Source organism: Molothrus aeneus, chromosome 10 (assembly GCF_037042795.1).
Source record: "Molothrus aeneus isolate 106 chromosome 10, BPBGC_Maene_1.0, whole genome shotgun sequence".
NCBI lineage: Eukaryota > Metazoa > Chordata > Aves > Passeriformes > Icteridae > Molothrus > Molothrus aeneus.
The window spans coordinates 22,297,242-22,320,842 of NC_089655.1; the positions used below are offsets into that span (position 1 = coordinate 22,297,242).

The 23,601-nt window shown below is 42.6% G+C and overlaps 1 protein-coding gene across 1 annotated transcript in view; it reads right to left on the reverse strand.

The window, feature by feature from the left end:
• Positions 1–23,601, reverse strand: part of LOC136560712 (multiple epidermal growth factor-like domains protein 6) — a 191,509-nt gene that overhangs the window by 160,462 nt on the left and 7,446 nt on the right. The window contains exons 2-4 of the mRNA XM_066556710.1: positions 18,242–18,376; positions 17,479–17,588; positions 15,634–15,738 (exon numbers count right to left, since the gene is read on the reverse strand). Of these exons, the coding sequence (XP_066412807.1) occupies positions 15,634–15,738; positions 17,479–17,588; positions 18,242–18,376 (350 nt within the window). The remainder of the gene's footprint in view (positions 1–15,633; positions 15,739–17,478; positions 17,589–18,241; positions 18,377–23,601) is intronic.

The window sequence follows — 23,601 nt, forward strand, 5'->3', positions numbered from 1 at the left end:
CAGCAGCAGAATTAGACTATAAAGCTACAACTGCATATAAACAGCTGGCAGACAATCACATAGCAGAATAAACATAAACCCAAAATTAATTCAGAATAATTATTTATACAGGCACAAGTGAGATCAGTGTTGTGGATTTTTTTTCTTTTGGTGGAGATAAAGATTATCTTTGTTTTATTACCTTCTTTTATGTGAGTAGATGCTGAATACCGTATCTTGCTGTAAAACATTTCATATTTTAGCCTAAATATTTATACTGAGCTTTATTCTGAGGCAAAGTAGTTTAAACTTGGTGTTTTATTCTACTAGTTTTACATTAGAATAGAAGTGGTCACGTTCTCAGCAGAGGAGATTTTAATGCTGTACTAAGCCCATCCTGCAGACCATCTCTGAGAAGAGGCCCAGCACAGTGCATTGTGCCAATCAGATCTTCCAGAAACACCAGCAGAATTAAATTTAGAATAAAGGCTATTGAGACCTTTCCAAGGAAAACAAGCTTGTTTAGTTTTTAGATCATTCAATAAAGCATCTCCCAGAAAACACGAGTTGGAACCCAGCTCTGGTGAGACATGGAGCAGGCATATGCTCGTGCAGAGCAAAGCTGCTCAGAGAGCAGCTGGAGATCCCTGTCTGCAACAACCCTGAGAGCCCATCTGGAGGGGTTATGGACCCCAAATCCCCAGGGGTTCCCTCAGGCACAGAACTGGGATGGTTTTGGGATGCTGTGCTGGCACCAGCTGAGCCTGCACAGAGCCAGGGACGTGTCATGCTGTGTGACTGCATCCCAGAGAGGGCTAAAAGGGAGCTCTGCACGTTTATCCAGCACCTGCCAGAGCAGGGCTCTGCTCACCTTAGCGGTGTTCTCTACCTGAAGCACAGTAAGGGAGATCTTCATGTCCATAAACACCTGAATTTTGTCGCTGTGTTCCAAATCAGGGCGAGATGAAGACAAAACATCCCTCTGATCTTGAAAACAAGCTCAGAACACAAAATCCTGATGCCCAGCCAGGCCTACACCACAGCACATCTTCTCTCATGCTATTTGCAAAGGCATCTGCAACCTCAGCCTTGGCTGCCTCTAATATTCAGTGTTTTGTTCACTTCAAACTAAGTGCAGGATGATGAAAACTCACGGAGCACGATGGTGCCAAAAGAAAAGCTGCACCACCATTAATTGCTACATGAGTACATCAGATCTGTCACGAGCACTGACATGCCAGGCATAACAAGCATCTCTGAAGTCAAACTCCCCTTTTTTCTCTGCCACAGAGCAGAGGATGCTGATGACAGATGGGCAGAGTTAAGCAAGACAACCGGCCAAAATCCTCTAGCTGCATTTCACTGCCAAGACCAGAACCCCAGTTTATAGCACAAACCACTAACTTTCAGGCATCAGACAGAAAAAAAAATCTATAAAAAAATAATGGTATAAATAACAGGAATTAAAAATGAAACAATCATCCATTCTTCTGGCACCTATTCCTAAATTTCTCCTCTGGCTCCAGGACTATTCCCTCTGCCTGCATAGTCCCAGAGCCACGTAATTGCAGAACTGCCACTCCACATCACTTAACACTGCTATCAACTGAAGTCAGAACTCCTCTCCTCTCTTCTGACTGTTCTTTATCCTCTCCACCTGAACTAGGATGGGCTTTTATTCTGCCATGCTGACTGGCACCAGCCTGGAGTCCCTGGACTGAGAGATTCAGTCACGCCTGGTGTGTCTGAGGTCTCCCACCACTTCTAGCAGGAGGTGATCATTTCTCATTTACCCCATGGTGACAGCACATCTTTTATCAATAATGGAGCTTCCAAACCTGCTCAGGATGTGTGCAATCAGGAGGGACCCTGCCAGACAAAGCCATCGTATATAAAGTGGTATTTTAACACTTTGCCCCTGCTCTCTCCCAAATTCTGCTGGGAAAGTTTGTTTCAGGTTCACCCATCTTAACCTGGATTTGCATTGTTTCACATTTAAACCTCCCAGTGATTTCAGTCTGAGCTGCAAGTAGCTAAGCCAAGAAGGTCCTCTATTTCAGTGTGGTTAATGGTGCATCAAGTTCTGCTGCCTCACATCCCTCCCTCAAAGTCAGCAGGGCTGAAAAGAGTCTAAGTCAGGGTAATTTCAGCCAAAGTCCCTTCAAGTATCTGCAACATTCACATTTTCCTACCTACGAATTGTAACAGCAAGTCACAAAGCACTATCATTTATATAAACTTGCATTTTAAACTTAAATATCATCTCAAGAAAATGAAGACAATGATTTATTTAAATATGAGAAAGAATGAGATCATTACAAGTACACTACATCAAAAATGGCAAGAAACTTTTCAAAACTTTTTTTATATTGGCAACTTTTGTAGACTTACTTCACTATTCATTACTATCTGGTCAAAGTGAAAACAATCAATAGTAAATTTCTACCAAAAGAAAAACCTAACAGCACAATATCATATTGTGTGCATTAAATCAATAGCCCTCCTCAGTTTTAATGTAGTTGCTGCAATACTTTAAAGAGAATTTTGAAATGAGTGTTTTTTAAACCACAGAATCTCACTTCCTTCATTGTGAACTGAATAGGCTTTTAATGAGTGTTTCTCCATACAGATGAAATTCTCTATAAGGGTTTCAAAAAGCTTTGCAATTATTAAGATAAATAAATCCACCCACATTTCTAATATGTGCTTCACAGATGGGTAAGATGAGAAAGCCTGAAAGCTGCTTGCCCCAGACACAGAGCAAGCCAAGGACAGACCCATGGTAGTGGGGTTAAGAGTTCATCCTCTCTAGAAAAGCAAAATGAGCCTGATGCAGAGTCCAAACCTGCCACAGCAAACCTTCACAGAGAGGCAGGGAGAGGCCAAGGCCAGCACAATCAGCTCCTGCTGGGCTGGCAGGAGCAGGGATGGGGCAAATGCTCCAGAGGAACACACACGGCCGTGGCTGTGCTGCAGGGTGCAACCTACAGCCAGCGCTCCCACCCCAAGGGCTGGGGACAATCTGTAAGACCTGCAGCAAGGCAATAGCTCCTTCCTGGCTTGGGAAGCACACCAGGTGCCTCTGCAGTTCTGCACCACTCCCACTCCAGTGCAGTAAAACACAAGAAACACTTCCCAGGAGATGGCAACACCCTTGTCTGAGGGACTGTCACACACAGCCACCGACCCTGAGCCTCACAGCTCACATCCTGCAGCATTGAGCACAGGAGAGGCAGAAAAAAACACTGCAGAGGGTGAAACATGAGCCTGAACTGCATTGGCAGGAAAGGGACTTGAGGAAATGCTGGATAAAGCAGGACCTCTCTGTCCCTCCGGTGGGGTGACAGCACAGCAGCACAAGAGGAACCTCCAGGCAGTCACTCAGCCCTCACACAGCAAGGCCAGATGGATGTCCTTTCCCCAGGACTGTGTACACTCTAAGACATGGTCACTGATGGGGTTTCTGGACCAGTACCACCCCCCATCCTTTGTCCTGCAGCTTGAGTGCAGCAAAGCTTTGTAAGTCCCCAATTAATTTAGCCAAAGACATCAGAGCATCACTAGGAAGAGGCTGGCACACCTGCCAAGGTTGAGTGCTATGCAGGCAAGAGATCTGCACCATCACTGGTTAAAAACCTCACAGGTTTGCTGTTAGCACTGAACAAAGTTAATAATGACCACACAGAAAACCTTTGAAATGGTGACAGAAATATGGGCCTCCCAACAGAGCAAAAAATACAGCCTGCTTAGAGCTCCTAAGTCAGGGAACTTGGTATTGGACAGGAACAAGCCCAATAAAATAAATCAGGTGAATGTTACTGAGTACCTGTGTCAGGGTGAGGGGCACACAAAACTCTGAGCATTACATGCAGAGATGGACAGACAGAAAGAGCTGCAGTGCAGGTCAGCCAGGGGGGCAAGGTAACACACACTGGGATGAACCACGCTTCAGGCATATTCTGGCCCTGAATTCCAAGGCACAGTGTTACTCAGAGAGCATATTTTAAATCTATTTTGGTATTTATAAGATAGAATGTGCTGTTTCCATACACACTTTCATCTCAATGCATCGATATGTCTATTAAAAACAAAAGAAAGAGATACTGGCATTGAATTTGCATTTTTGAAAGCTTATGGAAATGAACATTTATGAAGAGGCCATGAGAGCAATTAATAAGAGGAACTTGCACTAAGAGAATAGTCCTGGTTCAACAAATGCTGGTTAGCCAAGACCATGGCAGAGCAGATTCAACCTCACTCAGTTTTTCTCCCACACATTCTCCCCCACCCCAACCTGTGCATTTCCCTTTTCTAAATGTTTAGGTACACCTGAAACTTCACAAATACATGTCTAGATATTTTGGGGTAGTTCAATTGTGGTTTTTTAGAGAGTCTTCCTTATTTTTAGACTCAAGGAAGTGAAAAGAACCATTTCTGTGATGCACTAACAATTCTGAAGTGCTGAGCTCACAAATTACCTGACCAGGCTTTTACAACAACATGTTTGTAGTACACCCCCTTTTTGGGTTTTTGGGGTTCTTTTTTGGTTTTTTTGTTTTGTTTTTTTTTTTAATAAAGACAGCATCCTTACATTACAAATACTTATCTAAGAATACACAGGAATTTTGAGGAAAATGAGATGAGGCAGGTACCATCCAAACCTCCCTTTGAACTGCTCTGAATGGTTAAGTCTGAGTTTCTGTGGTATTTTAATGAGTTATGCTACTCTTCATACACTTCTCTAAATTGCTAGTTAGCTTTCTCCTTCACCTCCAGCAAGCTGTCCATATTCCATGAGAGGAATGATGGCATTTCAGGTTTGGGTGAACCCATTTGCCATCCCATTTCCACGCAGAACCAGACAAAACCAAGAGAATGTTTTCAGCAAAACTGAATTAATCACCCAACCCAAAACTCCTGAAGTATTTATTCACAGATACAGTTGTTCATCAGCTCTGAAACTCCTGGCTTTATTATGTGCCTGTCAGGATGAATGATAATGCCAAGGGGCTGGCAGGATAATGAACAACTGCCAGGATAAATGGATCCTCACACAAAGCTCTCTGCAATACAAAGATGATGACGAGAGCAACGCTCAGAGCTACACCTACAGTTTCTCCTTTTCCATTTTTCCAGCATGTGTTGTGCAATTTTCTTCTGTCTCAAGTTTACTTGGCTGGAACAAAGGTGGAACGCGAAACAAATTGTGGCAAAATCCTCTGGAGATGTGAAGCACAACTCTGCTGCAATCAATGTGTAATTGCCTAGTCATGCCACAGCAGATGAATCTGCTCTCCATGCAAAGAATTTAGCAAGCATTGTAATATATTCACTTATTTCACAGTTATTAAGTCTGCCCTCTGATGAACATCTCTCCCTTATCTACTGTGTTAGCACATTCTCCCTCCTGTTGCTTCCCACACCACACAAAACTACTAAAGAAAGATTATTACAAGTGGAGATTGGGTGTGAAAATAATTCCAAATTCAGTTCCCACATCTGTTCATACAGTACCACCTTCCAGGGCATGAAAGAAGATTTTAACCACAAAACACAGAAATCAAGGAAGAGAGGATTTAACTGAACAAGATCCAGAAAGGATGCACTGCAGATTCAGCTTGGAGAACATCACTTACATAAACAGCCTCTATTTATTGCAGCAGCAAACAAGGATATTCAGTTAAACAAGATTTACATACAATTTCAACACAATTTTCCATAGGATACCAAGATCCAAAATGAGAAAATATTCAGGAAGTTTAAGATCATATGAAGTTGAACTTTTTTTTTTCCCCAACCCCCAAAAAATTACACTTACAGCTTCTAGACTATTTACAACATAAATGCAGCACGTGGATCTGGAGGCCTCAGCAAGAGTTGCAAAGGGTCAGAGGGGAAGGGTAAAAGTCACACTGCAGGTACACCTCAGACTGGAGCAGGTGTGGGAAGAAGAGGTGGAAGGACAAGTGAAAATCCAGCCATACCAATTCCATGGAATGGGTTAATTCTCCCCTCATGTCACATTATGATAATGCTAACAGGATTCCCAGCACTCACGTGTGAAGGAAAGCATGTCAGACATGCAGCAGATCAGCAGTGCCTCCCCAACTCCTGTCAGCTCTCTGAGCTCCCAAACACTGAGATTACAGAGAGAAAAAGCAGATTCAGGTCAGCAACCCTGCGCACAAAAGCCGCCCTTGCAGCAGGGATAACAGCGAGGAAAGCAATTGCCTGTGAATTCCTGGTGAAGAAAAAGCAATTAGGTTTTGCAAAAAAGGAAACAGTGAGAAATAAGTTTTCTTTAAAAGGATAGCACAGACACCGATTCCCCCACTTCAGTACCAGCATGAGAATCTCTCAAATGTCTGAAAAACAGGAGCAGCCACTTTTATTCCAGGTGGTCACGAAATAGATTTGGCCTTTTCAACTTTTGGTGTACTTAGAAGAGCTTATTAGAAAGTACCTGAAGAAGCAGAAAACAATTTTGAAATTACTGGATCTAAAGTTTAAGTCACAACTCGAGGTTTGGAAAGTAGCAAGGATGGAAAAAAAACGAAGAGGGAAAAGGAAAAAGAATGATAAAGACACTCAAAAATAAAAGAAATTATAAGAATCAGAGGGGCAGTGTCTCCAGGGACCACTTCATCCACAGCTGCCTCTTCTTCCACAGGAGATGCAACAAAGCAGAAATTAAATATCTGCCTAGACAAATAACAGCTGCACTTCCTTTAAGCAGAGTAAGTCAGTGCTTTCCTTATCACTGGGGGAAAAATGAGGCACCTAAAAGAACACTTTAAAAAGACCAAATTTTCAAACAGTCAAACCAGAAATTTACCCTACCTTCATAGCTTTTTATGTGACCAACAAAACCTATCTGGAACAGGACCTACTTTCAGAGGACACCAAATCTTACCATAGAAAAAAACACAAAAAATATTTCCGAAACTCCAAATCATTGCTCACCTCAAAATTTAAGAGAGCATGGGAAGTCATTTTAGGAAGCAACTGACCAATGATGCTGGAAAAATCATTTAGACCAAGTTCTTGCTCCAGCCTGACTTGGAGAATATTTTCATCTGCCTGTGGAGGTTCTAGCTATTAGTTTTAGTTTTATAAGGCTCAAATTCACTTTAGAATTTTTGATTTTCCATTTATAAAAGCTGAAATATATCAACAACAAACTAATGAAAACGTAACTCCAGTAGCCACATACTTTTCCATTTCAGTTGTGGTAGTTTATTACTGAAGTATCATTGAATAAAATGAGAAAGTGAATTTTTAAGGTATCTTTAGCACATGTTTAGCCTTCTCCCATCCCTCCCTGCTCCAAGCAGGGATAGTGCTCTCTTAAGATTGCTACAGAAATACAAAAAAAGTCCAGTGAGTAACATTTCCTTCCTAACTTGTTGAGGTCAATCACACAACCAGTGCTTAGATTAGATAATCTAAGACTTTTATTTGTGAGTAGTCTCACATTTTTGGGTGGAAGCACGCCTGACATATCTGAGCAAGAGCCAGCAAGACAAAAAACAAACCTCATCCTGCAACCTCCCTGGGGAAATCTTTATTCATTTTAATACTTGTTCAGTCAGCTGTCTCAGTGAATGACAAGGTTTTATCTCTAATGTGAATGGCTCTGAAGGCTACTTGCATTATCCATTCTTCAGCAGCTGCTGCTGAAACCACAGGGTTGCAAACTTATAATTAAATCCAGCTGCCACTACTGTGAGCTCAGCTCTATCGAAGTGAGCAGCAGTGCCTCGTGGTTGCTGGCAAGATCCTGCCTCCCCTTCTAGACAATGTAATTAACTCTTCTGGCCCTTTTAGATGAAATAAACATCAGCACTGAAAATGCTGTTAAATGACTGTAAAACAGTATTTATGCTGAGGAATTCTGCTGTAGTCATTACACCTGAGAAAACAAATTCCTAGGTTGACAACAAATAGCTGTTTCCTTAAGAGCACTGAGGGGACACCCAAGGAGACACAGGATGGAGTTTGCTGTAGAAAAAGTGACAGATACACATTAACACATCTACTCTTAAGCCTTAAAACACAGCCTCTGGCAAAAAAAAAGCACATACCCAAACCCACCTTGAGAGAATTGCAGACAAGGGCTGGAAAGGAACCAGGACAGGCGCCACAGGCTTTCCTTTGATGCTAAAATAATTTTTAAGGGCCATTATTCCTGGCTTAAAATAGATTTAGAGGTACCAGACCAGAGAAGTTGTAGATCCCCCTTCCTGAGAGTGTTCAAGGACAGGGCTTGGAGCAACCTGGTCCAGTGGAAGGTGTGAAAAAAGATGTTCTCTAAGGTCCCTCCCAAACCTGTGACCCAGTCCTGACTGAGCAGCTAAACCCACACATCTCTAGAGGAGTCCCTTTCCTCCTTTTGCAGTGCAGATCTGTTCATATCTGTGTGTCAAAGTGTTTAGCTCAGCAAAAATCATTCGCCACCCAAATGTGACTCTGTCAGGGTCCTTGCAGGGCTGCTCCAGGCTCCACTCCCTCCCTTCCACACGAAACTCCACTTTCCCTTCCACAGGAAGCACTGCAGTGACAGTGCCTCAAGAGCATCTCATGGCAGGAGAGCAATCAGCAGTGACACACTGCACTGATGCCACTGAAGGACACAACAGCAGCCAGCCAGGCTTTGCTTGTGAAGGCTTCTCCTGCTCTCTGTACCTCTTTGGAAGCACACATCAGTCCAAAGGGGGGGAAAGTGCAAGCAGAAGTGTCTGACCTCTGGCTGAAGGGGAGAGCTCTCTGCAGACAGGACAATGAAATGCACAGCAGCCATCTCCAACTTCACTCCGAAGAGCTAGCAAAACACAACAAGAATATTCCTAAAGACATAACAATCTGCTGGATATTCTGCCAAATCAGTTACAATTCCATGTTGTCTAGATGCTTTATTAATACAGGGGTTGCATCCAGAGCTACACAAGCCCTGCATGGACTGGTGCTGGCAGAGCTCAGCCATGGTACCTTGGGTAATTCAATCCATCTGCAGTACCTGATCAAATTCACTGGGACCCAGCTCAAATCCCTGCAGCAAGCTGGGAGCCCAAATAAATCTGCCCACAGCCACACAGAGGCCATGCAGGTGTCATGAAACAGATTCCAGATGTTTCTAGAGACTCAAAGTCTGCTCGTTCACCTTTTGTTAGTGGGGGGGGAGGAGGAATGTACCTGCACAGCCCCTCTGCACAACACTCAGTCTGCTGGCACTTGCAACCACATTTCCTCACCCAACAGACAAATGCCAGCAGCCAGACAGCAGCTCTTCCCCTGTGACTTTTTTACTTTTCCCTTCTGCAGCAAGCCCAGCCTGAACAGCCTTTTGTGGCAAAGACAACGGGGGTGAATTCCCTCTCTGCAGAGGTTGTTCTGAGGTTCATTTCCTCCTGACATATTTGTTTGCAGCTCCAGCCCTGCTGTCTGTCTAGCTGTCTCTCCCTCCTAATGGCAGTGGAGGGCAGGCAGTGCCTCCCTTCCAGCAGGATGGGCTGATGATTATATCCTGTCACACCCAGCAGAGAGCCAGGCATGATCTTTCAATCAGCATTTTTCACTGCTCCTGGTTTAGGGCAGCAGAGCTTTTATTGCTCTCAGCTTTTTAGTCGCTGCTTTAAAGGGCTTTTTATGTGGGGAGGCTGATGAAAGGTGTCTCCGTGGACAATGTTGGCAAAGAGCAGGTGGGTGTGAGGAGAGGAGCAAAGAAGAGAGAATGGAAAGTTTGGAGGAAGCCATGCTTACAGGGTCTTTTGATTCCTGCCCAGGGCCTCGCTCACAACTGGAATTAATCTCTGAATCAACTGTTATCTATCACCAGAACAGATAATGTCATTTTTATCTCAACCATGGTTTTTTTTCCTTGAGAGATTACAGATAGCTTGGGCCTCCTGCAGTGATCTGTGCACCACATTTGTCTTCTGCAAACCTCTGCCCAAGAGAACATCCAACTCACCTCTCCCACGGGCTTCTAACCAGCTCCAGACTTGTGACACTTCACACTCAGGTTCAATGTTACCTTCCTATTAATTTGTAGCTGTATCCATCTATAATTTAAACATACAAATCCCATGATGTTTTCAGCGTCAGGACACCTGTCAGCTGTCACCAGAGCACAGGAGACAGGTCACAAAGAGGTGTGTGTCACCACGAGGGGCTCATTACCACAGCCCCTGATGCAGGAACAAGAGATTGCAGCACACCCCCAGCCCACAGGATGCTCTCAAGAGCTCACTGGGGCTCCTGCAGTGCTCCAGGGTGGCCCCAAAGCAGCTCCCCCTTCCCATGTGCTGCCTGCCAGGGCTCCTCCATCACAGCAGGAGCGTGGTAGCCAAAAAAACAGGCACAGGATGGATGGATCACTGCTCTGGGAGTCAAAAAGGAGCAGGGGAAGATCAAAACAGAGTCCCACCAGGACAGAGGGTGATCAGAAGGGTTCTTCCTGCCAGAGGACAGGGACTTTCCCACCCTGAGCAGCCTCATCAGTCATCTCTGCTTCCCTCGCCATGACAGGCTGGCATTTTGCTAATGAGACTGAGTCATCTGGGGCAGGAGGAGGACTGTGCTAAAACAGGAAAAAAAACCCCAAAGCTGGTATCTTTAAAGTATTATATGCACTAAACTAGAGCAATCTGAGCATAAATTATCTTTTGTGCCATCCTCTCCCACTCTCCCTATGGGCTAATGGCAAATTTTCAAGTTAAGAAGGTTGGCTTGGGTCAAACTTCAGGGAACTCATGGCCAAAATGTGAAAACAAAATGCCAAAAACCCTGGCACAATGAGGGCCCAGCTATCAGAGCTAATTTACCCCCACAAATAATTGAACATTTCATAGTTTCAGTGGGAAACAAAGATCCATGAAAAGTGGAGACATCCCCATGGGCAACAGATCCATGGGAGCTTTCAGCTTGCCATTTGCTATTTTAAAGAAGGAAAATTTGTAGCACTGGCTCATTTTGGATTTGCACTGCCCTGTAAGGCTTGTGTAGGTCTTCAGCCTCAAAGAAGAAAAACTTAGAGACCAGGATGGCAGGCAGTACATTAATCAGAAGTTGTATCAAAAAGCTCTTTGCAGGAAGAAACATTTCCTAGAGGAAAATGGAAGAAAATTATTTTCTTTTTCACAGTGAAAGAAAAGAATATTTTTATTTGTAAGAAAACATATCAGAATTCCTGACATTTTAATCAATGGTTTAAAAATAAACCACCTTTGTTTTAAGCAGCTTTATAGTGTAAACTCTGATCTACCTGCTCTAGGAGGTGCTGGTGTTTTTGTTTACCAGAATCTTTATAAGTTCAATATCTTAATAGTGTGTGACCAGAGTGAAGGCAGAGATTGACAGCAAGTCAATGAACTGATGAATATCTCCCTCATAAGCATTTCATTTAGCTCCCCATGCAGTGTGCATCCTGCCTTTATACACACGTTCCAGTGCCATTATCTCACACTTAATTACCTGGGTCTCAAAGCACCTGACGAAGGAATGAGCCACCATTATCAACATTTCATGTACAACAAAGCCCAGGCAGAGTGGGGTAATCTGCCAGAAGTTACTGCATTAAATATCCAAGGTCAGAGGCAGGTGGAAGAGAAAGCTCTTGTCAGGTGAGCCCTGCACCCAGCAGAGCACACTGACTCTCCAGATGTGTGCTGGGGAGGCAACAGCTGCAGGCTTGAATGATCTGCACCAGGCACTGCAAAAGAACTTAAAATTCCACTTGTGTGACAGCAAAAAGCAGTGTAAAAATTAATCTGCTGACACCTTATCTGTTAAGCACTGGAATATTGTGTTCAGCTTTCTTTGGAGAGGACAAACACCATGCCACCATGAGAGACTTTGCTGACAAGTCTTCCCTGCTCATTCCTCACCTATTTTTAAACACCTTCCAATCACACCCATTGTCTCAGATAGGCTCAACTGTACTTATTCTTTCATAATTACAAAAAGAATAATTGCAAAACATTAATCATGCTCAGATTTTGTATCAATCAAGAAGTTAAAAAGCCTGTTCAGTTCTCACTCTGATTCTTTACTTCATGTTTTAAAACCCATCAGGAGGCACTCAGCAAAACCATCAACAACTTGAGATTTGATGATAAAACACTTAAGTGTCAAAACTAACCCCTCATTTTCCATTGATTACACGTACATGTAGAGCACACAGAAGAGGAGTAAATAAATACACCCTTGTTTGTAGAATTTGGAATGATTTTACTGGCTGCATGTCCAAGTAAAATGTCCCAAGGCTGAATTAAACAGACTAAATGAAATTCATTTACTCCCATGTCCAGCTCAGGTGGCCACCAAGGCCTTGAACAAGATCACCAGGACAACCAGTGAATATCAATGACACCAGCACTGCAGCAGAATTCGTTCTTGGTGCTGGGTTTTACCTTCTCTCTTTTTTGTTACAGGTTTTCCCTCCCTTTCACTGGGACAAACGGGGATCACAACTTCCAAACAAGTTCAAAAAAAATGGAAAGAAATCCAGCTTGCAAGTTTCCATTGTAATTGATATAAGTCTATTATTACAAGACAAATTGCAGCAGACAGTGCAGGAGACAGCTCAATCTGTTACCCAGTCCCTGCAATGGCTGTGTGAAGAACTCGACCATCTCACCCATAAATCTTTCTCCCAGGTTTGCATTGCTGCTTGTGTGGGTAAAATAATAAAACTGGGGAGCGACAAATTAGTATAAAAATATTACTTTATTTTTTATAAATAGTAATTTATAAGTAATTTTCATAGCGTACAAGGGAGGCAGTAACAGGTTTCTAAACACAATTTACATTAGGTTTGTTACAGGAGCCCTGGTCCTGGCAGCATCTCATCAGGAATGTGTCATGTCCCAGGCTGCAGGAACACCCCATACTCCTTTAAAAAGTCATTAGCTGCTATCATGCCAATTGAGAATAATCATCTCTGCTGAGATGGCAGTGAGGCTGCCATCAGCCATCCTGAAAGATCCATCACAAACTTTCTCCAGGACAAAACTCCATTTCCAGGACAATGACCTACTCCCTAACTCAATGGCAAATATGAATTCCACAAAAAGAATTATTAGAAGATTCCTGAGGCACATGTCCTCATTTTTTTCCCCAGAGTAATTGAATTTAGTAATATTTTTATACCAATTTGTCTATTGTCTGTAGTTCACAGCACCCAGCAAGGAGATCGCGAGAGTTGTTGCACAAGTGAAACTTTAGAATCAGCTGCCAACACTGATGACAGAAACAGAGAAGAAAATCAAAAAGGTTGGAGAGGGGGAGATATAAAATGGGACACATGAAGCAATTTTGCTCAAATGGGTTCAAGTGCAGCTATGAAATGCCTGTGGTTCCTCCTCTGACAGGAGACTGACAGGAAGTCACAATACCAGAAGTGACAGAAGCCAAGATTACAAATGTGGGAAATGGATTTATAGAAAATTCTCAAAGCCTGACAAAAAGCTCACATTGTATACATCTATGTACAAACCTTAAAATAAAAATCACTAAGTTTAAAATACCATAAAATAAAACAAACATTTTAAAATAAATAAACTAAAAACAAGTTTCAAAAATAACCTTACAAATAAAACGAGATACTTTAAAAAAAACTATTAAAATACATTATAATAAAACCCACACAAAATAATTTTAAATAATTAACTTTAAAATATTTACAACATAATATAACTAAAAGTAATAAACAATAAAACCATTTATATCATAATTAAAAATTAGTTAACTTCTAATTGCTGCTCTTATAACAATTGGTGGTACCAAGTACCAAATTCACCTCAGAATCATAGTGAGGGACTCCTTAATTCTTTGAAAGGAAGAAACAAACCATCTCTCAAGCATTAAATCCAAGCTGCTTTAAGAGCAATATTCCAACATCAGCCAGGAAAACCAGAGGCTGTGGCTGTTGGTCCCACAGGACATTTCTCCTTCCCTTTGCCTGCACAAATATGATACAAACCTCAGAAGAATCTGACTGCAGGCCCCTGCAACAGTTAAGAGGCCTTACACTCTAAATTACCTTGCTTTTGTTAGGCGGGTGAATGGTCCATAACACCCTTGCTAAAGAAGGTTTTTCCCCTTCAGAATTCAATTTATAAACTTCCTCCTGCCAGGCTGCGATAGCAGCTCTGCACAAACCTGAGAATGATGGCTCCTGGAATTCCACCCAAACCCCAGGAATCAATAGAAAGCAGACAAACAGAGAGCAGAGATAAGAGTTCCACCCAAGTGCAAAGAGCAGGGACTGCAGGATGCCCCTCATTGTTTTTACAGTCCCTCTGTGAAACAGAGGCTGCACAATCCCATTGCAGCTTGAAAATCGGACCAACAATCTGCCTGTTGGGAATGCCCCAGTTCCACAGGTATCTCCAAGCAAAAGGAGTCTCAAAAGGCAATTTATCATGACAAGGACAATTTATAATTTGCTGAGATATATTCCATTTGGTAATAACTTATATTAAGGCATTTTGGAGATTGAGAGTGATCCTGCTTACCTTGAAGCAGCAGCTCTCCTGTAAGTTAATCACAACCAGCCTGCCTTGGTGTCACTCTGGCTCACCTCAACTCACCCACATAAACTTGTTTTTGTGGGCAGTAAAGAAATACCCAATCACAGCTCAACTGAACTGAAATTGTCTGCAGGCAGCAGCAGCTCCATTGTAAACAGCTCTGCATTTTATTTATTGTTATAGTCCCTCTCACTCACACTGCCTGACAGACAAGCCAGGTGAGGACACAAAGATATTAGAATTTAAAAGGGAAAAAACGAAATACTTAAAAATCTGCCTTCCTTTGAACAAAGCACAATATGCTTCAGTTGAAAAGGAAATTATCATTTGCCTAATACAAAAGAAGCCCTTTGTCCCAATCACAGCCTACTCTGAAGGAATGACTTTCTTCCCTCCCTTAAGAAGCCAAATGGATGCAGTGCTGTAATTTTGGAGAGCTTTACACAGTGTGTTAAATTACAAGACAACCCATTGTGGGTTTATCAAATTGTGAGCCAGTGTGTGAGACAAAAAAGATCCTCATTGAGAGTGGGTGATAGAGTCTAAGTCACAGAGAATTCAGACTATAGTATGCTAGAACACAGTGAAATGAAAGATTGGTGCATATATTATTCCAGGAATACTATGAAATATTTGGTAGTGAGCTATAAAACCTTCCTACTTTGAGATGCACCAAAAAAAAAAAGAATCCCATGAACAAATACAGTGGTTCATTTGCTGCATTCTTCACCTACTGCCCACCTGCTTTGACTCAGAATTTCCTCTCACAAAAGTGAAAGCAAGGCTGAGAAATTCACCAAGAGCACCACAGGAACATTCAAGTTGAGAAGCAATAGACAGATACTGCACTGGACACTGCTGCTGATATTCAGTGATATTATCTACCACAGACACTCATTCATCTGATACCAGTCAAATTAAATTTTCATCTTGCTTTGTTAAAATTCAATACAAAAAAAAATCTGGAAAATCGGAGAATTATCAAATAACCACTTAAAAGTGCAGCAAATGCACCTTTAATTTCAAGTTAACATTAATAAAATATTCTTGCTTTAACAATTATTGTTGAAGTTGCACTTCATCCCAACAGCAGCTGCCCTTGAGACGATCCCAGTGCACTCACCATACTGGCAGCGAGGCCCCTGGAATCCTGCAGGACACTGGCACACCTGGGATCCTCCTCCAGAGCACTTCCCTCCATTGAAGCAAGTGCCAGCAGTGCACAGCACTAGAGCACACAAACAGAATGGGACAGGTTATTTCAGCTCATTTCGGGCCAAGGGTCCTCCAGAACTCTCTTCAGCGTCCTGAAGGGTGACTGTGGTGAGCTGGGGTTGGTCTCTTTCTCCGGGCAGCAACAGACAGAACAAGAGGACACAGTCTGAAGCTGTGCCAAGGGAGATACAGGCTAGAACTAAGGAGGAAGCTTTTCACAGAAAGAGTGGTCAAATACTGGAATCATCTACGCAGGGAGGAGGTGGAGTCACCATCCCTTGATGTGTTTAAAAAAAGCCTGGATGTGGCACTTGGTGCCATGATCTAGCTGAGGTGTTAGAACATGGGTTGGACTCGATGATCTTGAAGGTCTCTTCCAGCCTAGAAATTCTGTGATTCTGTGCCTCTCTGACTCAGTCCTGCTGCAACACGACCTTCCAAATCAGAAACCCGGATTTTTATTGAAGTGCAAAGGCTGGACCGCAGCAGGAATTGGTATCATAGGTGTAACTACCTTGTTGGTATGAAGGAATTTAATAAAAGAAGGACTTAGATGTTGTAGTTTAACTTGAAGGTGCTTCAGAGGCAGAAGACAGGACTCAAAGCACTGCCTGAATCCAAAATAAAATAGGAAAAGCTGCCAGACAATAATGGAGGAATGGTTAAAAACCACTGATGCACTGGGAGATATTATATATGTGGAAGGGAATTGCAATTCTTCCTTTAACACAGAAGATTTTTATTTACAACAACTTAAATTCCACATGCTTGAGCCAAACTTGCAAAGAGTATCAAATACAAAAGTGTAATTCAATCACTTTGGGGCCTTAAAGAATTCAAAGCAAGCCTGCACTGCTCCTTCAGGAAGAAAATTTCCTTTTGCCACTGGTGCTCACATACCTTAAACTCCTTTACACCAGAGATTAAAACACAGATTGTAAACATATTTTTGACTTCTTACAACTAAACAGGTGCACACTAAATATGTAGATTCAGGCTGAAACTAACAGGAATACCTCTCAGGCTTGTTTTTGTGTTTTAACTACAAAGAGACGAGCATAAAAGCAAGCTCTCTGAATGCAGCCCTGAAGTTGGTATGAAGATTAAAAAATAAATAAGAACAGATGCTAACTTTCATACAGAAAACACAATTACTGACTAAACAGTAACAAAACTAAACACTGAGTAGGTTGCCATCTTCTACTGATGTCTTGTTAACAGTGGCTGAAGTGCTGCCTTATCATTTAAATTATTTAATTCCATCTTTTAGGAAAACATCCAATCATTATCAGAAATTGGTGATAGAAACAGGTTCTCATCAGATGGAGAACCACAGGGTAGAAATAAAACTGCCCCAATGGCACCAGCAGAAGGGAAAATGCCCAAACCAGTCAGACTAGCAAGTGCTACACCCAAGCAAAGTGCCTCACAGCAGATTTCTCTGCATAATTCGGGTAACAGCAATAAATTTGGTTGGCCTGTCAAAGCCAGGCTGGCACAAAAATGCTGCAACAACCCCAATTAGAATTTAGACTGTTGAATCCAAATTGTGTGGATTAAAATTAGATCTATTTGCTGCTTTTACAAGAGCACTTTTATCTTTTTAAAGGACACTTACTCCCCCATCACTGAGGAAATGCCAGTTACAAACCACAAGAAGCAAAACCCTCGTATCTAGAAGTGGGGATTCAGTAGGAAGGCAGGGTCTGAGGGTGTCACTTTGTGGTTCTGTCCCAGTTTTGTCCCAACTCACAGTGCAGACAGCCGGGTTCATTGTCCTGCTGGGCCCAGCCGGGGCAGCACTTGTAGACAGTCTGCTGCTCCATCCTGTACACCTGCTTGTAAACCGTGTAGTAGCCAGACCTGTGGGGACAGGAAGGTTAAAGAGCAGGCACAGCTCCCATTCCACCCACTCCCACCTCCCCAGCAGCACAGTGCACTCAAATGTCACATTAATGAGACTTTTTTCCAGCCTCCATCAGTTCTCATTAAAAACAAAGAAAATACAGCAAACTGCATCCTGATAACACCCAGTAGCTCTGATATGCTCTGTCCACACATTATTTTGAAGAATTTATATTCAAGCTAGCCAAAGGTGAGTAATTTTTTTTCCTTTTTTTTTTTTTGTGCAATCCGTTTTGGGTTTAGCTGTTGGGGGAGTCAGATCTCCCATCAGTTCCAAGCATGTGGCAGAAATAGAAAGAAGTTCAATTTTTCAAAGTCAATGACTTGACAGCTGGGCTTCACCTGAGCAAGAACAAGACAGGAACATTTTCTGATAGTGTGAAATTCTGAATCTAAAGCCAGCCATGAAGCTCATGAGCAACCCAAAACACATTAAAAAGTCACATTTTCTATGCGGTAATAACAGATTTCAAGTCAAATCTCAGGAGGACACTATGTCCATGACATTTCAGATGAAACAGTTGACAACTTCTCTCACAAAAAAAAAAAGTTAAAGAACTTGCACAAGGATTAGCAAAAAAACCCATTTATAACAACAGATAATGTGTTACCTTCTCTCATAGCTCACACACCACCTCCTCTTCGTGCAGCCTTGCTTCCACATCCTGACCATGCGACTGAAGGACTGAATGCAGGGCTCCTGGTGTCCCACCAGAGCCAGCTCCAGCACTGGGCACACATTGGGCCTGGGAGGGGCAAAGAAAAAGATAATTTTTATTTCTGACACCAAATTTAGATATCTAGAGAAACACACATAAACCTATGCTGTGTTTAACATTGAACCAGGATTTTTACTGGTGTTGGAACACACGGCAGCTCCAAGCCTTAGAAGGCAGCATGTGAACAATGCACTGAAATTCAGGTTCCTCATCAGTGAATGAAAGATTTACCACAGATTCAAGGGCAGATAGGATTTATCCGAACTATTGCTAGGGAAATTGTGTATTCTGCAAGAGCCCCCCTGATATCAGTCCCCTCAGGGAAACACACGAAATTGGTAAGAGGAAGTATCCTTGCTCTCTGCTGATTATTCCTAAAATAACAAGACCAAAATAAAAGCTCTGCTTTGGAGGATGATATGTAATCTTCATCCTGCTACCTAGCCAGACTTACAAAAATAGCAGGATTGCAGGAGGTATGGAGGGTCAAAAAAAAGGTTACATGCTGATGGTTTTGCAGAGATTTCGTCTGCCTTATCCCAATTTCTTTGCCCTGGTATAAATCAGGAAATTTTGCATGACAGAAAATAACAGCAGCAAACATTCAGGATCTAAATAAAACCATAAAGAATGAGGGGTTTTGTCATCTTTGAAGGCAGGAACCTGTTGTGACACGAATGAAATTAACTCACTGATTTTTTTTGTGTAGTTTATAGATTGCGAGTGCAATACTTTAATCACCAATTCCCCAGGACAGCCTGGCGAGGCTTTGCAAGCACAAGCCTCAGTAACTCAAGCACAGAGGGGAACAGGGACCTTCCATACCCACCCTGGCAGCAACACCATCCAGCAGAGAAGTCCTTCCCCAGATTTCAGCCTGAGCCCTCTCCAAGCTAGGGAGTGACCAAGTAACACCCTGTCACACTTGTTTCCTCTGCCACAGGTAGGAACATGACCCTGAGCTAGAAAACCTGGGGGTGGCACTGATAAGAGAGCAGTTCCAGCCCAAGAGCAGCTTGGCACTTGGTCACCATCACTCACAGTGGATATTGTTGATATCTCGTTCAGGATTTATGGAGTTTTTTAACTCTGAAGCCTGAACACTACACAAAGTAACCTTACTAATGAGAGAGCATCTTTCATCCACAGGTCTTCAAGTGGTTTACAAATATCATTAAATAATCCTGTGCAGAACCAGAAAACATTATAACCATGTTCAATTTTCCTGCTGAGCTGAACACTTGGAAGAAGCCCTGCCTGGATCAAATCCCCAGGATTTGAGTGGAAAACAGTGCCAGTGCTGTGCAGGATGCTGTCATCACCCCATGGAGAATGGCACATCCAGCCAGGCCACCAGAGCCACCACAGCTGCCGAGGGAACACCTGGGACATCATCTCAGGGCAAAGAGGAGCTCTGCCCAACAGGGACACTCCAGGAGGAGGAACAGAACAGATCTAGCACAATCCAAACGGCCCTCAGGAATTCGGGTAGCTCATGTGAAGGAAGGCAGGAGAAGAAAGCCCACAGCTGTAAGCTCTGGCTGTCCTGTGTCACCATGGAAAAACAGTAAAGAATCCATTTGTACTGGCACACCTGACCTTGGCAGACGTTACTTTCCTGGACTAGAATATCTGTTTCTCCCAGGCTTTAAAAGCAATTAGAGCAAACATCATCATCCTAAACCACACTGCCAGTGGACAACTCTCCATGTTCTTCTTCCTCTACTACACAGCCCATATTCAATATTGCTCCATATTTCCCATTCCTCAGGTCTGCCAGCACCTCAGAGCAGAACAGGAGATGGTCACAGCCCAGTCCCAGATTGCCTTCAATTCCTCAAACCACCAGGCTTGCCCCTCATTCCCAACAACATCTCCATCATTTAGCAATCCTTCCCATGCGCCCCAACCACCCCTTCCCTCCAGAATTACCTCCCCATTGAACATATTTAGCTGAAGTTCAGAGCCATTGTTCCCAAGCCATTCTTAGCACAAAGTCTGCCATTTGTTTCCCATCCAAAGATCTTTGTGTGCCCAAAATCTTGCCTGTTTTTCCTCCTTTCCATTACGTCAGTTGGTCTAATAAAACCCTTGCCTTACTTAGCAACCATGCCTCACTTAGCAGGCTTTTAAAATGACTCTCCCTCCAGTGAATAGAACATCATGTTCTGATAATTCATGCATATCTCCTTTTATTAGAATTGCCTAAAACTTTCCAGATAAAGGTACATTCATATGCATCGCTCTTCCATAAATAAAAGAGAGGAGCTGACAATTGTTGTAATGACACACTGAGCCCATCCCACAAGTTCCTCCTCATGTGATATTGCCATGTTTCCAGGAATAGCAGTATTGACTTCTAGGATATGGTTAATGGGAACAAATGACGCTCACAGAACAAAACAAGCCAGCAGCAGAGTCATATGTTTATGAAGATTTATTCAAAGTAAGCCATTCCTCCTTGATGCCCTTGGGATAATTTAAAGGCAGATATCAAAACTGCTGAAACACTATAATTAAATTGCAGCAATTGCATAACACGTAATCCTGTGCTGGCAAAGCTGGGAATCAAGCGTGCCCTCTCCAACAATTCAGCATCCTCACAGCTCCCCACACACACAGTCAGCAGGGCAGGTTTTGAGCCATCTGACTCACTGGGGACCTCTAAACCTCAGAACAGCTCCTGGAGCCAGGCTACAGCCCGTGAAGGTACAGTCCAGCACTGTAGCACTCTGCTAATTAGAGGCCATTCAGGACTGAGCTGAAGCCCCAAGTGGATGTAGTGGTGTATTAGAGAACAGCTCCTGTTTTCCTGCCCTTTGCATTCAGAAGATGTTTCTTAATGGGAGTTTAAGTGTTAAAACAAGCAAAAGTCTCAAAGGCATATTATGGGCCAGGATTTGATGGATACAGCAGTCCCTTTAAACCTTTTTGCACTGGTGCTCTGTGCTAGCCGAGGCTAACACCAAGGCTATTATTAGCTTGTCAGTCTGACTCAGGCGAGGCAGAAAGCTCTCTTAATATTTGCATTAGGAGACTGCCCTTTAAACAAAGACACCCTACACACTTCCAGCTCAAGACTTGAGATTCTAATGAACAGATAATTAGACCAACACTGAGCAAGAGCAGCCTGGGCTAATCATCTGGCTGAGGTGCCTGTGAACCACTGCACAAAGGGAAAAGTTCAGAGAAAATTAAAAGCATCTCCAGGCGGGATGTAATTCGTTCCTGTGTTTGGAATTTTAAAGAGAAAATTAATAGATCTACCACAAAAAAAATCACAGAATGGTTTGAGTTGGAAAGGACCTTAAAGATTACTCAGTTCTAACCCCCTGCCATGGGCAGGGACACCTTCCACTAACCCAGGTGGCTCCAAGCCCTGGCCTTGGACACTTCCATTTTTAAGGTCCATCATATCTCCGTGATAGGGATATTTTCTTTTTCTGCCCTACACCTGGAATGCCAAAGTAAATCTCTCATTCTACCCATCTACTTTCACCCAGCTCAACTCAAAAAGCTGAAGGTAGGTAGATTTAACAGCAGTGAGAGAGCAAACACACATCAAGATATCCCTAAAGATTTCTTTCAACAGCACAAACTTTAAATCAAAACATTAACGAAGACGAATTTGGCTGTCTGATTTCAGGTCTTTCCACAGAGACTCCCTGAATGACACCACCTTCTACACTGAGTCAGACAGCTGTTAGCATCTCCCTAAAAATGAGATGTTGCAGCCTGCATTGCCTCAGCTGACGAATTTGCAGCCTGAACACTATTGATCTTCCCATAAATCAGTCAATAGATGAAACCTGTCATCAGGAGCAACTTGCTGGAATCCTGTATTTTCAAAACACTAATTGGTTGCTGCTCCTTCCCCTTATGCTGTTATTAAAAGTTTAGAAAACCTCAGTCTGCTTACTCAGTTTTAGTTTGAAAAGATCAAATAAGAGTTTCCTTAAGGGAACCAAGATTACAGTCAGGGCCAAATTCTCCACTGCTGTGATGATAACTGGTTTTGCGCCAGAGATGCACTGATGTTGATCTGAAAATAGTTGTACACTGCTACAAAGGATTTGGTTAGGAGCTTTTCAGGTTAACTGTCTGAACCCCCTCACACCTCCAACATCACCACTGTCTTATAAAAAAGAGCTCTAGAAAGACAAGGTGGCACCTTTCAGAAACATGTGGCACTGCAGAGGAGAAACAGCCAGCAGCATGATGTTTTATGCAGAAGAGATGCTGATTAAAAGTTTTTAATCTATATGATCTCAATTGGAAAGGAGAAAAAAACCCAAATTTTGTTTGAACACAGGAAAAGAAAAGTCAAATCAGGAAATAGACCACAGAAACAAAAGGTCCAAAGAACAAGTTACATATATTGGCTTATATATATATATAAATTTTGTCTCAAGATACATATTGCTTAATAATTCACAAAGGCCAGAATGACAGAAAAGGCTTTTATTTTTTTAAACTGCCAAGCTCCCCTTTCTACCTTTAATCTATTTTAAGGCTCATTTCCCTGATCAAATTAATCAGCACTACCAGAGACAATTAGGACATCCTGCTCCCTTGACCACTAATCAATCCCTGCTCTCTCCTGATCCTGTATCAATATTTGTGATGTTCACAGCCCCTCTGGGACATGGATTGTAAGCACCAAGCTCATTTAGATTAGGTCTCATTATCACTGCTGCTCTCTGGCTCTGTGCAGGAAGGTCCAGCACACCAGGCTGCCCCATCCCACAGGTTACTAATGCACTGCTGTGTCTCACTCACATCCTCCCTCTGATGAGATGGAGCAGCTAAATAACATGAGAGTTCCTTCAGCCTTTGTGCCCTGCATCTAGATGAAGAGCAGATCAATAGGAGATGATTAATTACACACTCAGCTATTATAACAACAATAAGATTTTTGGTTCTTGCTGCTATCAAAGTGCAGCGCCTGTCGTTTACCTTCCACTTAACCATCCTCCTCCCTCCCCCAGGACAGAATAATCTATTTGGGTTGGCAAGAAAAGCAGAAGGTAAACATGCACATCCAGATCATTTAACTATGATTGGTCAAGCCACTTTTTTTTTTTTTCATTTTAAAATCAGGGAGTGTTTTTGGTTTTTTTTTTTTCCTTTTAGTGTCATGTAGATGCAATCCCCAGCAACATCCAGTTTTATAGTTCTGTCTACTACATCCAGGAGAGCACCAGTGACCAGGCCAGCACAAACACTCAGCTTTACAAAATTTAAGGACCCAG